This window comes from Augochlora pura, chromosome 3, assembly GCF_028453695.1.
Source record: "Augochlora pura isolate Apur16 chromosome 3, APUR_v2.2.1, whole genome shotgun sequence".
Classification (NCBI taxonomy): domain Eukaryota; kingdom Metazoa; phylum Arthropoda; class Insecta; order Hymenoptera; family Halictidae; genus Augochlora; species Augochlora pura.
Window position 1 is genome coordinate 25,220,812 of NC_135774.1, and position 17,044 is coordinate 25,237,855.

At 44.0% G+C, this 17,044-nt stretch overlaps 1 protein-coding gene across 2 annotated transcripts in view; it reads right to left on the reverse strand.

Annotated features, from left to right (window-relative positions):
- Positions 1 to 16,744, reverse strand: part of Rab32 (RAS oncogene family member Rab32) — a 30,377-nt gene extending 13,633 nt beyond the window's left edge. Inside the window, exon 1 of one of the 2 annotated variants that reach the window (XM_078176376.1) lies at positions 16,596 to 16,744. In XM_078176376.1, coding sequence (XP_078032502.1) covers positions 16,596 to 16,724 — 129 coding nt within the window. In that variant the 5' untranslated portion in view covers positions 16,725 to 16,744. Of the gene's footprint in view, positions 1 to 5,397; positions 5,719 to 16,595 lie in introns of those variants that run through there. The other variant, XM_078176374.1, reaches the window with a different exon arrangement.
- Between the last annotated feature and the right edge of the window lie 300 nt (positions 16,745 to 17,044).

The window sequence follows — 17,044 nt, forward strand, 5'->3', positions numbered from 1 at the left end:
GAAACAACTCGCTCGGAAAACGCTGAATAGTGTTTCATAGTATTATTTTAATAATTAAGCAAGAAAATACCTTACAACGATCGAGCAATTAATTGGTATTTGCAGTAATATAATTAAAAATTTTGTTTCGGTTTAACGGACTATCCCGTGGAACGATTGATAACATTAACATACTATTGTAATTATTGTAAACATTAACTTAATTAATTCACATTAGTAGCAGTCAATATCACAGTAAGAAAACTCTCAACGTGCTTTATCCTACGTGACAAATTATTTTATTAAATAATCGAAACCATTTGTTCGAATAGTGATAGATATTTCCAGAAAATAAATAACTCAATAATTTATTTGGTCTTAGAAATGAATCCGTTCAGAATTCACGATTTCAATTGTTCTCCTCGTTACATTCGCCTGAACCCTGACCGATGCGGGGAAAAAGTGAAAAACAGACACACAATAGGATCGTGGAATTCGTGTTGCACCATGCAAACAACCTTTCCGCATGACAAGGCAGTCTTCTCGACGATTCCATTATTAATTCACACAATAATTAGCTAACGCGAAAGATAAAAAAAAAACAACAAATCGATGGTAAAACGCGTGTTACACCGTTCGAAGATCTTAAAGCGGGATAATGTCACGATTGTCACCCGTTTAAAAAATTAATCAGGTTACATCGCCATTGGGTTGGCACATTAAACGAAGATAATTATCCAACGATTAAGATTGACATGACGAAACAACGGCGAGAGGAGCTAAACTGCGTTGCTCCGTGCGAGATAACGATCGAGCCGGCAAAGAGGTCGCGCGAATTTACTGGGACCGCGGAGGTGCGCAGCGCAAACCAGTATCTTACATAAACCACCCCGCACGATCTACGCACGATCGTGGAGGATCGCGAAGGTCGAGAACCGCGGATTTAATTGGCAGGATTCCGCGTGCGGCGATCCAAGATCGATAGAGGCGACCGTGCACCTTGACGAATGCTGGAAAACAGGCCGGCTTCGAGGAATCGCGAACCCTTGTTTGCAAATCTCTATGCAAATCGTCTGACAAACTGCGCGACGAATGACAATCGACTCGCCGAACGCAGTTTTCCATAATAATCCTTCTAACTCTTGTAATGTCTAATGTTGTTGGCTACACATGGAAAAATAATGTTTTCTTAATATTTCGAATATATAAAAGTTTCATTTCGTCATTTATGTCTAATATTTCAAATATCAATTTTTACAGAATTTTTATAATTCACTTCTGAAACTTCACTTAACAACACCAATCAGTTTTAACATTCATATAGATAATATTAATAGTTACAGCGAGACCAACTCTCCTATAGATGGGTTCATTGAAACCGAAACCAGCTAATGTTCCACTTATATTTTAATTAGATCAAATTATCGGCTATTTATATCAGAAGCAATAGGATCAACGTTGACCTTAAAGAAATAGGTTCGAAAACATATAAAACACAATTGTTGCACAGGGATTTGCACGGATGTAACGTTCGTCGATAAAGGTTCAATCGTCTTACGGTTTTAAATACAATAGCTAGCAGCTTGAACTAAAAAGAGTAAAATACAGATCAGAACGTTAAATAATTTTTATTAAACAATTGGAAAGCCGGCGTAAATAACGACTGCCGTCGTAAAGTCGCTGTTGATCGGGACAATGGAAATTACGGGGCAATTTATTAATTATATAATGTTTCCCTCCGGCCCGACATCGTAAACACGCGGAAAAATGGGGGACATTAGTCGCACGTACAAAACACGTCGGCTTTTTTTTCAACGTCGCGGACACGTTGATTAATCGAATGCTAAATCGGTGGATCGACTGCAGTGTGCAATAGGCGGGCTCACGTAACTTGTAGCATGTACGCCGAAGGGACGTCGATTATTTTGCAATAGCAGCGTTTAAAAGCGGAAGCTACGATCTACGATCGAACTGCGTGCATTGATTAATTTTACTCATTTTTATATGCGATAATATCGTCGTTCGCATGATCTTCATTTTTGTACCAGGTTTCTCCGTGTATAAATGAATAAATGAATAATTAAATAAATCTCGACGATGATTTATATCAGTGACAAGCGACGACGGACCGGCGTTTTTATCTGTCACGCAGAAGCAAAATTAATCGATGTAACAGTTATGGGACACTTTTCTGTTTCCCATAACTGTTGTCGGGATCTGTTTTCAACCCCTGAATCCAGCAGGACGATAATTCGTACGTTCTATCGAGGCGATTTATCGCATCGGAATGCTCGCGATGCGTGACATTAACTGAAGAATCTCCGCATTAGAACGATCTTGTCCGGCGAACGGTCATCGAGCAGAAATCCTAGGGGACGATCGATGGAATCGCGGCGATTGTCGGCATGGCCCGTTAAATATGCCATATGCGTAACCGCACGGGACAAGTCCGCGCTTCGACCCTGACGACGCTAATTAGACGTTCGCATAATTACAGCTTTTCCAGTCTGTCTTTCCTTTGGAAAAGCGGTTTTCCTTTCTCCCTTTGCTGGATTCACGCACGATCTCTGGGGACGCGACACGATCCAACGATCGCTGCTGTTACGCAACAACGAATATACTGAATTTCGATGAAATTGCGCGATGGTAAGGTTACAGAGCATACTCATCCAAATGAATAAGAAAAAAGAGAATTGCGAAGAAAGCAGTGAAAAAACCTTTTTTTATCTTCATGAAAGCCATGGATGAATGCATTAAATTATTAAATATTGTTTCTATACATATCTTCCATCTTGTTTCGTCAATAACAATATTGATCTTGTTAAACTTAATAAAAAATATTAATAATAAGTGTACTTCAAGAAAAGAAGTAGAATAGCATAGTCTTGGTCAGACGTTAACTACTGCATCTTGGATAACGATGTTCGAGATTTGCTTTATCAATAATTTATTGGAGATAGCTACTAGTTGCGTTACCGATAGAAATTGTTGTCGCATGGTATCGAATGATTCACCTAATAGTCCAGGTAGCATAGAGGATCATTTTTCTTATTCGAATGAGCATCCTTGTCTCAATTAGCGTCGGCGATGATTACTGTAAAATCAATTGGTCTGATCGAAGACGTCGTATTCCACTTGATCGCCGTAATCATACTAATTCACGTCGATATGTCAGACGAGATTATCGAGCGCAGGATTATTTATTTATTTACTATTATTCCATTCATGAGAAGAAGAAGAATTCTTTTACAGAGTATAGAAAAAGATTACAGATTAACTGTAGAAGTCAAAAAGGCGATTTAAAAAGAAAACAATTGTTTAAGTAGATGTTTCGAATAGAATTTTAGCTAAATATCGTATCGAATAAAATTGAATTTAAATAACATTTCGAATAAACAACAGCCAGGTGACAGAGCAATATTCCACACTAGACCGAACAAGAGAAATATCTCACAATTGAAAAATTCTTTAAAAAATCGTGATACTCTACTAATGAAGTCGAATGGATTGTACAAGTATAATATAATATGTAACATGCAAAGCGACGACATTATGATCGTGTCTCGCAGGTGGGATGCTGCGTCGATCGCGAAATAATCGTCGATCGCGAAGGCGAAAGTACTTTCCGCGAAGAACGCGCAGCTGTTACGAAACGGTTCCGGTCTCCGTGTCTCTAAATCTAATTACCCCGCTCGGTTCCGTCAACGCAGCAGATTCTCCCACAGCGATACCTAGTTGTTGGCCGGAGAAAGTGCGCTAACCTGCCCTCTGACAGCACTGCTTTCCTTCTTGCGAGAAATCGAGCCGTTTCTAGCGGTCGGATCGGACCGTCGAACTCTAGAATCCTGTTTGAAATATGTAACGGTGGCTCGAAAATTTTCGCTTCTACTCGCTGTCTCCAGTTAACGTTAAATCTCGTCGAGAGGATCGCTCGACATTTCGTAGAAATTCATTTATTTATGGAGATAACAGCTCGACGTAATAAACGGAGAATAAATAAAATTAACATAAAATAACAATTATGTCGTTTTACAGTTGTAGATAGTGTAGCTGAGAAAATCGATTTTATTCGTGATCGGAGAACCCAAGATCGGTTTTAAACAAAGCTATAGCGAACAGTGAGGATGAGCGTATAGCACGCGCAGAGGTGTTCAAATTAACTAATTATCCCGCAACGTAGAAAGATTGAAATTGAAAGAATCAAATATTGTAGCTGTTTGTAAAAGGGTCGCGTCAACGCGAGCTTCGAGATCGAAGTAAGCCGGCGAAGTGTACTTTGAGTCTCGTGCGAAGAAATGAACTAGACCGGCCAGGAAAGTGTCGATCGAGCAACCGGGGATCTAGAATCGCGTGTCGAAAGTAAAATGGACCGCGTTGCACTTGGTTATTACATAAACGATCCGATCACCTTACTTACGTAAACGGTAAACGGGAGAAGGTGCGCGCACGCGAACGTAACAGAGCCAGAACAAACGCTCGCCTACACAAGGATCATTAATCTCCGATCGAGCGTTAATCGATCCCGACAGCCGTGTAAAATCAGGCACACGTCCGAAAGAAACCGTGCGTCTGCCGGAGGATCGATCACATAAGACAGGGACAGCATCATTTGCGTCGATCGCTGATAGACCGCCGTTGCTTATGCGGATCTTGAGTTTCCGAAGCGATTATGGTACTCGGGACATCCGATGAACCGATAGAAGCCATCAGACGGAACTGAATAACTTGATTAGACGTCGTGGAGAGACAGACAAAAACGAGAATAAAATTACGAGCGTTTCGTAAAGAATGTCTGGTATCCGACAGATAATTGCATCATTCAGCGGTTCGCATTAGCACGGTCTTTTGATGTCGCAAAAATTAAAAAGTACACTTCCAACCTTTTTGGAAATCGAACGGCAAACAAAAATATCGGACAGAAATTACCGCTCCAAAAATTTTATTGATCAGATCGCTGGCTTAAGCTTGGCAGCATTACTGCCGCTTGGAATTATAAGGATTAAGTTGTGCACTTGACACGATAGTTCTTCTATCGATACGAGATTCATATAAAAATTGTATTTAATGAATTTTATAAATTTTCCCATTTTTCCGCGTTGAGAAAAGTCTTATTCCTAGTCGCAGAAGACTATTTCGATTAAAGAAATATTCGTTAAGTTCGTCGCATAAAAGTTTAATTCAATATCTCGCGAAACGACGTTTTATTTGCAGGAACCCGATAGTACGATCGCAACGAACAAACAACGTCGCGAGCCCGTGAATCGGCAACGTCAGCTCGCGCGCATCTGACGTACCATTACGTCAGAATTCTCGCACAGGAAAACCGCGAGAGATTGTCGTAACGAAAACATGGTTCGCGTGGTCGTCGAAAACTTGGACGCAATTCGGTAGAAGACGAAATGGAAAAGCGACACCCACCTTCCTCGTCCGGCAGGTCTGCTGTTTGCTGTTCTCGCTGAAGTTCATGTTCATGTCTATGTAGAGGTAGTTGTTGTTCAAGAGCTGCGGGGGTGGCTCCATCGGCGGCGGGTTCGCCTCCTTTTTGTGCCGCAGCCGCCTCTCGGTTCGGTCCTGTCTGGTACGCAGGACCAGCACCACGTTGCGATCCAACATCCTCGCGGGTTTTTAATAATACTACACTTAATACTTTGTCTAACGAATCTATCAGTCTTTGAGTTATCGAGATTCGAGCTCGATCACCTTCCTTCGGGAAATGCTGGCGATCTCAACTTCGAAGTTGATCGTTGCTCTTCGAAGTTGATCGTTGCTCGTCGAAGTTATTCGTTTCTCTTCGAAGTTATTCGTTGCTCTTCGAAGATTGCTTTTTGAAACGTGGTTCCACTTGGCAGGCGTCCAATCCACCTGGATCGTCACCGGTCCTCCTCGCCAATCGACGAAAGCTTCCTCGCCGATGTTCTTCCTCGAAACGTCCTTTTTCGTCTTCCGAGCTAGCTCGAAGCTGGCGTTGCTCTATGTTAGCGTCCCATGTTCGACACTGATCACTGAACGGCCGGGGCAGACTCAATGGAGCCGGAGCATGTCGCAACGCACGACGACGTACAGATTCCAATTCATAGTGCGTACTGGCGTGGGAATTTCGTGGAAACGGATGCGTAGAATGTGCGAGCGCCGGGCGCAAAGTCCCGGCATTTATTGGCCCGGGTTAGAGGAGCCAGGAGAGCGTTATCGTGCGCGCGACCGGCCTCCTTATCGCGCGCATTCGAAAAAAGATGCTGCCGGCGCCGCGGCATTGCGTGCAGCCACCAGAGATCGAGAGATCGGATCCACGGATGCGCGAGAGACGGTCGAGGGATCGTGACACGGGCGCGTGCCCCCCTTTTCCCTTTATCTTCGGCACTGCGGCGAGTTGCGAGCTCTCGTTCGTTCTAGCATCCAGTCTTTGCTCGAAACGCGTCCCCTCTTTCTTTTTTTTTAATTTCTCGGAAAAAATGGTGCCACCATGCTCCAAACGATCCGCGAGAGATCTCTAAACTGGCAGCCGTTGGGCATCCCAAACGAAGACTAGACCTGCGAGTCTGAATTCTAGCAACCGTTTTGAACCCTACAGAAAGATTCTTCGAGAACAATGGAGACACACTCGTACCGTATTGCGAATAGTTTCCGGATAATTGCCTCTCTATGGAATACATAAGTAACGCAGGAACATGTACGGCTTCCGGTTCTTAAGGTGCACTTCCACGAAAATCGATAGGGGTTGCAATGGACGGACATGGTAGTTCCCGCCTGACAACGTCCTCGTAACCAGTCGGTTTCATTTAAATCATTCCTACTCTCTAGAACAACTCAGAAAGATCTCTGGTCGCCGGAGAAGGCTTTTAATGCCGCGGTACTGTAAAAGAGGCTCGGGTTGTTAGGACGCTTCTAGACACTTCTAGAGCTGTTACGCGTGTCTCTTTGAGAACTTGCTATACCGGGGAAATTTCTTAATGGCAGGATGGGAAAATGTTGGGCGGGACGGGGACACCTATGACATTAACATGGGATTTGCTATAATGTCAGACGCGAACGGCGAACGCAAGTCGTTATACATATTCTATTAGCGAAGATGCAATATTTGGAAATCTTTTCTGGGAATCGAAGCGGGGACTGAACGCTGAAATATTTTGAAGTTCAGGTGTTGTTATTTGGTAAATTTTAATACCAGTGTATGACGTCCGTACTGATAAAAATACTGAAATATCTAGACACCGATACATCACGTCAGCACCGGTAAAAATACCGATATACCTGTATAATATCGATCTAAACCTCAGGTTTGGTTATACTGTTACAATAATCGATCTCAAGAACGCGACTACTATGATAATTGCAACACCTCCGCGGTCTTCTTTTATTTTTCCAGTATAAGTGTCCGAATATAAACATACGTGGAATTTTCATATGCTGGTATGACGTCATATCGGTATATCGATATCTATAAAAGCAACGAAGGTGTCACTGAAAAATACCTGCACAATACCGGTATCGATCTCCGAACGAAAACATTATTTTCCGTCGCATATATACCGTCGCGTCGGTATAAATGCGTCAGACGACGCATGCGACGACCGCACACGTCGGACGTCGAGACCCGCCTAATCATCGCGAGATAAACGGCGCCGTTCGTGGTATCGTTAGACGGCCAAACCTCCGGCTAATCTTCTAAACACCACCGATAAAACATTGGTGCCCGATCGTTCCTCCGACGACGATTGGACCGTTGCCGCTGTTCCCTCTAACCCGGCGATACCCTCGATAATTTCTCAGTGGATTCGACACGAAACGCGTGTACCGGACAACGAAAAAGATTGATATTTTCTGTTTGCCACCGATAATCTTCGTCTCTTCTCGTCTCGTATCGTTTCTCTCGGCGATACAGGGTCTAGAAATAACCGATCCCAACAGTTTCTGGCGATCGTGACAGAGAGAGAGAGACAGAGAGAGAGAGAGAGAGAGAGAGAGAGAGATCAACGATCCCAACAGCGCTCGAGAGTCCACGAAATGAAATCAGTCGCTAATTCTTTAACAAAACTCGTCGACCGATTGAGAGAATTTGAATCGGGTCTAGCTGACCGCTGACATCTGCCTAATCTTAACTGCCGTATTTGATGGCACACCGACGAAGCCAAAGGTTGACGAAATGTTTGTTTTAAGTAAATACATAAGACCGTGATGCAACAATCGGCCGCCACGATGTGACGCCGTGGACCGCCGAATCCCGATGGCCTTGGCGAGAGGACAACGAAATTGAACGCGGACACAGCAGCACGTAAACAAAAAAAATGTCTTCGTTACGATATGGTGTTCATTGTCCAGACAGATATTTTATAATGAGTATTTAATGCGTGTACAAACAAGATCGCGAACTCATCCGGAACATTGCCGATTATTTTTAAACGAAACCGAACGGATAATTGTCAATCTCTAAAACAACCGATTTAGATTCGCGACAAAGAGCTCATTCATAATTGACTAATTGCGAATATTATTCGTAATGCCTCTAAAATCGGAACAAAATTGAATTAACTAGGATTCAAACTGTAGAACAAACTCTGGGACCTCTACCGCGATCTTAGTATAAAATTTTTTCCCTGTACCCCAAAGGGTTCAACTCGTTTATGAACAAGTAAATAAATGAATAAAGTAGTAAATATATTTCTAATCGCGTGGACCCCCGACAGTGATCTAGAGTTCAAAGGATTGAATTTCTTAAGATGTGGAGTGAATGGAAAAGTTAATCTGCGCATTACCTTGTACTATTTTTTTTTTTTTAATTCGTATAACCGTGGACTCTAGAACCAGGTGAGAATGGGTCACCAGATCGACCGGCCGCGCGTCTTTTATTTTCGGGCGTTGATGCGGTTAGCCTAGGAATCTCGTAAAGAAAAACCATTGAAACGTTTTTCTCTATAAAATTCTAAAATATTATAAATTCGAATAAATTAATTCTTCCCGCAAGCCGATGAATCTAATAAGAAAACAATAACGAAATAGCGCGAGGCTCGCCGATGGAAAAAGGGGGGGCAAAATGTAACGAGATTGGCGACAAGGAGCATCGATATACCAGTAATTACCAGTCGACTGAATTGTTGACGAAGTTCAAGATACGTTGACGGCGCCGCTTTTAATCGTTGCGATATTATCAACGAGACGTTCCCGGGGCCAGGGCGCCGTCCGAAAATATCGGCGACTGACGCAAAACGCTATCGACACGCGACAGTTCGACGAGACGCGCCCGTCATCGTCGCCGTCGCTGCCCCGCGTTCTACGCGCGTGTTTACGCTATTTACAAGCGAAACGATCGGATAAAAATCGAGAGTTTGCCGGGAGAACGCTCGGATCCCGATCGGATCATTTGCCTGGCGACCTCCCGAGTCCGTGCACTCGATAACGCCGACGAGCTAATTGCTCGATAAAGAGTCCCGGTTCCGTCCGAAAAACACGACGAAACGCCGAATTCGTCGTATCGGTCGCCGAAAATAAACAGAAAGAGAGAACAAAGGGAGCGGGGTGGTTCAGCCGGGAGAAAGAGAAAGACGGAGTCGGAAACGCGGCCTCCGAAAGCCGTGATCGCCGCCGTCTTCTCTTTCGATTCAGCGGCAAATAACGGGCATTGACATTACATCATATAAATCGCGATCCCGTGATCGCAGTGTTTATTAGCTCGCGAATATCCGACATTACCGATCGCTGCCTAGAAAACGGCGGTACGACGGAACCGATTTCTAACATGAAAGTTCGAGCGCCGTCGCATTGCGGGAAACGCTGCCATTACCGCGGCCAGGTTGCACCGTTCCGCGATGCGAACACTTATTTTCCACCTCGGAAGACTGCGACGAGCTAAAGATACAAAGTCAAGGCGAATAATTAGGTTCGAATATTAATTTAACACTGGAACTAGGAAACCAGTCAAAATGCTTTCTCATTTTTTTCTTTTACAACTTTTAAAACCGTAAACAAGACGCAGATATTATAATAAAAATCGTAGGAAATTTAACTAAATAGTTTCAATGTTAAGGAAAAATAAAGCATAATTGGTGGTTGAGTATAGGTATAGGATAAAGTAAAATATATTATAATATATTATAGTATAGCAAAATTAAATGTAAAGACCAAAGTTGATTTCTAGATGAAAGACGTTTCCGCCAACACAAATGTTCTATTACAGTCCTGGAAATCGTGGAAACGCGCGAACAAATTCGCGAATCGATTCACTTCCTTTGTAACGAAATCTTTCCGCTCGATCTTCGCGGCGCTTACACCCCCGGCTATCCGTGCCACGAATCGAAGATCATCGACGTTTTCTCCTGTCGACTATCGGCAGAGTGGAGTCGTGGTTCCCCCCCGATAACCGTGAATAAGATCCGAAATTGCGGCTTTAGTCGGGGGTCAAGCACGACACTGGACGATAACGGGGAAGATAAACCGCCGGAGAAAAGGGGAAAGATTTTTCCTTGTTTCCGATGCGTCGAGATATGATTCTACTATATCGAGAGCGAACGAAGTGTTCGTTAATTACCCCGAAAGCTTCGGGGCAAACGTTTGCCTTGAGCGCGGCGCAGCACGTAGCCGTAGTAGGTATTACCCCCGGTAATGGCGTGGAAACAGGCACGGTCCAATTAATCGCGATTTACGAACGGGATGTGCCAACAGTTGCACGCCCCGTTGAACGCACTTATCGGTCGGATTATAGTATTACAATAAGTGGTGTTATTATCGTCCGCAAGACGCGTGTTCTCCGCTCATTAATTATTTCACGCGTGGACAGAAGGCCAGAAGCGTCGGGACGAAACACACGGGGACTCGGGTTTACGCACTATGAATAGCGGAGCGGTAACTTTAATTAGAACTCCGTGCATCCGTCCTGTCGCTATTCTACGTTCCGTCGATGTTCGATTCGTTCGCGATAGAACGGAGAGAACACTCGGAGGAACGCGCGACCGTGTTCGTTTCGTTTCAGCACGAAGCGTTGGAGCTCCTTCGGGACGATTCCCGCGGTTGATCTTCGCGGAGATTTCGATGCTCGAACAGGAAGCGTCTTTTGGCGACTGTTCCCGCAAAAGAAGAAAAACCGTGCACCGCTCCCGGTAGTTTGTCGATCGAAGCTAGACGAACAATGATTCACGGAGATATGTAGAAAGTGGCGTTGGCAAATAAATTCTCAATCGATCCGGCTTATCGTTATCGTTCGAACCGCTACCGTGCGATCCTCGCTATCGGCCGCGATGCTCATGATTCACGTTCCTCCGATTTCGTTCGCCGTCGCATTGTTTCCCTTTTTCTACGAAGTTCTTTGTCCCTCTCCATCTATCTCATTTGTGTTTTTCCATCTCGTCGGCGATCTCAATCGACAGGACTGTCCTTTCCATTCCAAATTGGATAGAAGCAATAAAGTCTATTTCTTTATTATATATTATGACTAACGAACAAAATAAGCGCTGCTCTTTAGAACCTCATTCGTTATAAGCTACGCTTTTATTTTCGTTGTTGTCAAAATGGGTAACACGTACATGTATACATACAGGGTGTATCAAAATTATTGTAACTCTGGGAAGTGAGGGGTTCCTGAGTAACTTTGGAGTAACTTTTTCCTTAGCGAAAATTCAATCCGCGGCTTTGTTTACGAGTTATTGATGAAAAACAGTAGCCAATGAGACGCGAGCGCGCGAATTTTCAACATGCTGCAATAAGGTCCAGACAACGAGCTGAACCATTCTTCGCTCTGAGCGCGATGGAAGGAGAGGGCTATGCTCAGACTCTGAACCACGTTCGAAGGAATGAAGAAGAATTTTCCGAATTTTTTATTAATTTGTAGAGTCTCAGAAATATTATTAATCAGAAACTCATCCGTTAACCTCGAACAACGTATGAAAAAAAGGAACATAGTGACGAACTTAAGGATGCCTCCGCGCAGGCTACTCTAACGTTCACTTTCACTGCACTATCATTAAACGCTGATCACTGATAATTCAATAATAATTATGGATGATAATAATTATTCCTGGTTTAATACGTGCGGCCTGTCGTCTTGTAGAAAGAACCGCGGGATACCGCATGATGGCCAACAATGCTTCGTTTTCTTAGAAGCGAATTTCAACTGTTTTCCATCGATCACGAAACTGTTGTACACAAATCAGCTGTGTCGGTCATCGTACATTGTAAGAAATCATTCGTGTGGTTATCAGTAATCATTCAGGTGGTTATCAGTGATCATTTAAGTAGTTATCAGTGATCATTCAAGTAGTTATCAGTGATCATTTAAGTAGTTATCAGTGATCATTTAAATGGTTATCAGTGGTCGTTCTAGTGGTCATGTTTGGTAATTTTTCCAAACTTTTGGTTCATTTTAAACAGAGATCAACATTAGTCAGGGATCGGGAACGTTCATTAATAACATTTGGCATGATCTTGTCATGATGTCGATATAACTTTGGCCTCGATAAAATTGCGCAAATAAAAAAAGTTTTTCTAATTTATTCTTTCAAGAGTTCAGACACAGATTGATGATCGGTGTTAAGAAAAGGGTGCTACTAAAGAGACACCACCATTGAAATCTGCCTCGAGCCCTTAAACTCTTCGAGCGTCTCGAGACACGCGCGGGCAGCAGCTACGCCAAAGGATCGAGTGAGAGACAAAAAGAGAGAGAGCATATTCTTTTGTTCGTGCCAACAATAACACGATTGTTAGCGATATCATTCGTCGTACGTCAGTAGGCTCGTGTAATTCGAGAAGTCGAGGTGTTTAAGAACACGTACCGATACGGATCTTCGGATGATACCGAATCTGAAGTTTCGATTGACGTCAGTTACAATACCATCGATAACATTAATCGCCGTGCGGAGTTCAATGCATCTACGAAATCTTCCGAGGCACAAGCTTCGAGAAAATCTTTCGAAAAAATCATTGCGCGTCACGTTTTCTTAATCCCTTGACAGATACGTGACGAAGATACCGAACAGTGTTCGCTAAATAAAGATTCTATTTATTACATGGGAATTAAAATAACATTCTACCGTTTCGTTAACTAAACTCAGATGTACGGAAAATATTAATTTTCTCTCGTGTTTAGCGGTTGATTAACGACGGACAAATTCTATGCAACACCGCCGCGAAATAAGTCATAGGGCAAGAGGTGAAAAATTCTCGATTCGACCAGCCCCCTTCATCGATTATTCCAGGACCGGCGGATGTAGGTCGGCGTTACAACTCCTTCGTGAATGCATTCGACTTGGAGAAGTATGCAATTCTGCCCGTTTCGAGCGGACCCCCGGCGTCGTATCGACGTCTCGGTTTTATTTATACGCCGCCGATTTTATACCCCTGCACCACCGGGACTAATATCTTGATGTATTTCGAGAGAACAGAGCCTGAACTCGAGGACCGTTGCTCGCAGCTTGTTCGTGACTAAAAGAAACAAAGTTGGGGAGAGGGTCCTTCGATCTTCAAGAATTCTACCGTCCGAAAATTCTGGTAATTCTATATAGATAGATGTATTCGAGGCGGTGATCTTAATCGTTTCACGGCGTGCAATGACGCACTCGCGTTTTATCAAATCGTCCACCGTTTCGAGATCTCTCGGATAGTGGGTGCGTCCTCTCGTGACGATAGAGTACACAAAAACGATAAGCCAGTATCGTGGCGACAAGAAGGGAGCTCCGTAGACCTAAGTCGGAGAAAAAGTCACGCGTGTAAACTGAATCTCGCGACCCGAACACGACAGTGTATACGATTACATCAGACGAACGCGACAATGCGTTGCGAGCTGATTCGAAACGAACGCGTTCCCGCGGATTTTTTGGGGATCGAGGCGACGCGCTTCTCCGTATCAGGATAACCACAAATTCGATCCGATCGGATCCCGATCTGGGTCACGTCGACGAACGAAACACGATCGCCGGGCTCGGCTGGATACGCGAAGCCACGTTTAATCCGTGAAACTGGACCGAGCAAAACCGAAAAAATACCGATCTGTACCGCAGAGTACTCTGAACTGTCTATCGATCGAACGATCATCGAGCAACCAACAAAATTCTAACGATCGTCTCGCAATCAATAAAATCGTAGAAGCGACATAGTCGAACGATCTCTCGACGGCCAACAGAATAGAGCGATCTCGTTGCATGCAGCAGAATCGACTGAGCCTTTTAATTTACAAAGCGAAGAATCATTACGATCGTGGAAAGGGTAACGAATGTAAACACTCGTCAGGTGAACCTGGGGAATCGCGTATTCATTGTTATCTCTCCCGAAGTAAAAAAAATCAACGATTCCGTTCCCGATCGCGGCAATCAGATAAAATACGCTGGAGATTAGTCATTGATAAACGGGAGCCTTTATCGAGCTGCTTCGAGGAACGTTCGAACGAATTTCAAGACTTTTCCATCGATCCTGTTACGTCTCGACCAGTTACAGTCAGACTCGGCAACGGCCGATTAGATAAAACGATCCGTCCGATCGCAACCGAAGATCACGAGGCCGCGATGAACTTTCAGTGAAAGCCACCCACGAATTTCTCATCCGTTTCCTCTGGTCCCCGACACCGTCGCTCCCACTGCTTTGTTACGCATCGATACCAACGAGATCTCGTTCAACGAGGAGACGTTCAACCAACGGCATTAACGACGGAAAATTAGGGGGCAAAATGATAATCAATGAGAACATGCATGCATCTACCCATTATGAGTCTCACTCGATGCTCCCGGCGGGCCATTGTCTCCCGGCACACCGTGAATAACTAACGAGACGAAAACTCGTTAACTTTTTCTCGGGCCGGTTCCCTATCCCCTGAACAATCCAGCCGAATCATCGCTCGCATTCATTTAATTATCGGACACTGTGCAACGTGAGAGCGGATTCTACGAGCGCGCGCAAACGCCGGCCGTCTTTGTTTTCAATGGTTAATATTGTTTTCAATGGATAATATATTGTTTTCGAAGCGACAATGCCAACAACCTATTTCCTTATCGAGCTGTCGCAAACGTCCCGTTGCTAATTGAACGGCTAATTTCTACTAATCAATAGTCGCGACGATATAAAAGCGGTTGCGAAACGCATGCACGAAACTGTAGGAGCCTTTTTTTTCCAAAATTAATCTGGCGCGTGTTTCCACGGACGTTGCCAAAGTACGCGAAGAAATGGCCGAGAGGGGAAAACGTTCCACCGAGATAATTTCGGTTTCGTTAATTGGAAGTAGAGGAACAAAGGCGAATCTGCTACGATTAAACAGCGATTGACGAAATGAAGGGAAGCGCTTCAGACTTTGCGAATAATGAAATGAATTTAACACTGTTTTCTACTGATATTTTCTACGAAAAAATCTACTTTCATTAAATTGGGTATGTAATCGTCATACGGAAATTGAAATGTCGATTGGAGAAGACTGGAAGGTAATTTTACATTAATATTTCAAAGGGTCTTTTTACTGTCTTCGGTAAAAATAGTGTTAAATTGTAATTTGAATATTGTTAATAGCGTTAAAGATCTTTTGAAATTTAAGATTCCCACTTCTTTATGGCCACGGTTCTATGAGAGGAACATTTCAGGTGTACGAAGGGTGAACCGTTGCCATATCGTCTCCTTTTTCAATACCGGAAGTGCGAGAGGATTTTTGGTGGATCGTTTAAACTTGGCCTTCGTCCAATCGACGGTCATCTGTTCTGACCCAAGTATGGCAACGATTTCGTAGCAAAGCCACAAAAAACATCGTCCGTCACCGTCACCTCGACCGTTTCTTGTCTGTATATTGACCTCTCGCGATTAATCGCCGCCAAGAGCTTCCCGATTAAGCGTCACTTTGTCTTCAGCGCGAAGACAAAAAACTATCGAATCCTCTCGCAGAACGATTCCTAGTGTACCTAACGATAATTCTATCGAAAAAGAAAAAATAAAACGTAAACTGCGCGACATCAGTTTGCCGCATGCGCGCGGATATCGGTACATTCGAATTTCTCGTGCACACGAAAATGCGAGTTCGCAGCACAATGTTTCCGGCAGTAATACATGTAAATTAATTTTCAAGGTTTCTTTACCGTGCCACACGGTGAATAGAACAGATTGCGGATTAAATTCTAGAATGAATTATAGACACGCGGAGGTCGTGATCCGCCGGGAGATTTTCGATCTCATTAGAATTGACGTGCATAAATGCACGCGGCTCGTAATCTCGAATTACACGAGAGACAATATTCGACAAGATATGCGGACTTACATGTCGATGCTTTCCTGAAATCCACGTGCATCTTCGAAATTCAAGCCACCGGTACGTTCGAATTGCGCACTCGCCGCTGACGTTTGAAGGTTATGGCTTCCCCATAACTCCCAATTTTCACGGTAAATCGGAGTGTATGCACGCGTCGAACAATTAATGAATTTCCCCATTTAGAATAGACAGGTTTGAGACGCAAGAAAGAAAATTTTACAGTTGCGAAATGTAATATTGCGCATTGTAATATGTTCCACGACGTTCGACTACGATGACCGCGAAACCACCATAACTGTGGAACCGCGAACACCGCGGAACTGGCGAAGTTTGAAAATCGGCGCGCGAAACGTCGCACGCACCGGTCCGCGTGCGCTTCACCGGCCGAAACGCAGAAATAAAGATGTTTCTCACTCACCATTTGATTCAGATAAGGATTCTGCTTGTCCCAGCGGTATTCCTGAAGCTGCACGGACTCGTAACGTGGTTTTTTTCGCAAACGATGACGCGAGTGTCTCACGACCGATATTGCCACAGCTGGGCCCATCCGGCCATCTTGCCGTATATCAAAACGTGTACTATACTGCGCTGGCGTATTTTGCCGCTCGCCCCTGTCTCTTTCTCCCTCCTACCCTCGGTACTCTCACGGTAATTGCGTAACCGGCTGAGACACTTTCTGTGTTTCTGTCTTTGTCGTGACTACTGCACGCTGCTATGCTCCATTTCTTTCTGAAACGCTCACCAAAGTGCATCGCCGGAGGCGCTACGAACGTTCGGAAAATTTTCAAAGACGTCGCGCGGTTTACGAACAATATTATCTACGTGCTAACGTGGTTCTACCTGAAAAAGTAGAGTCGCAAAAGCAAT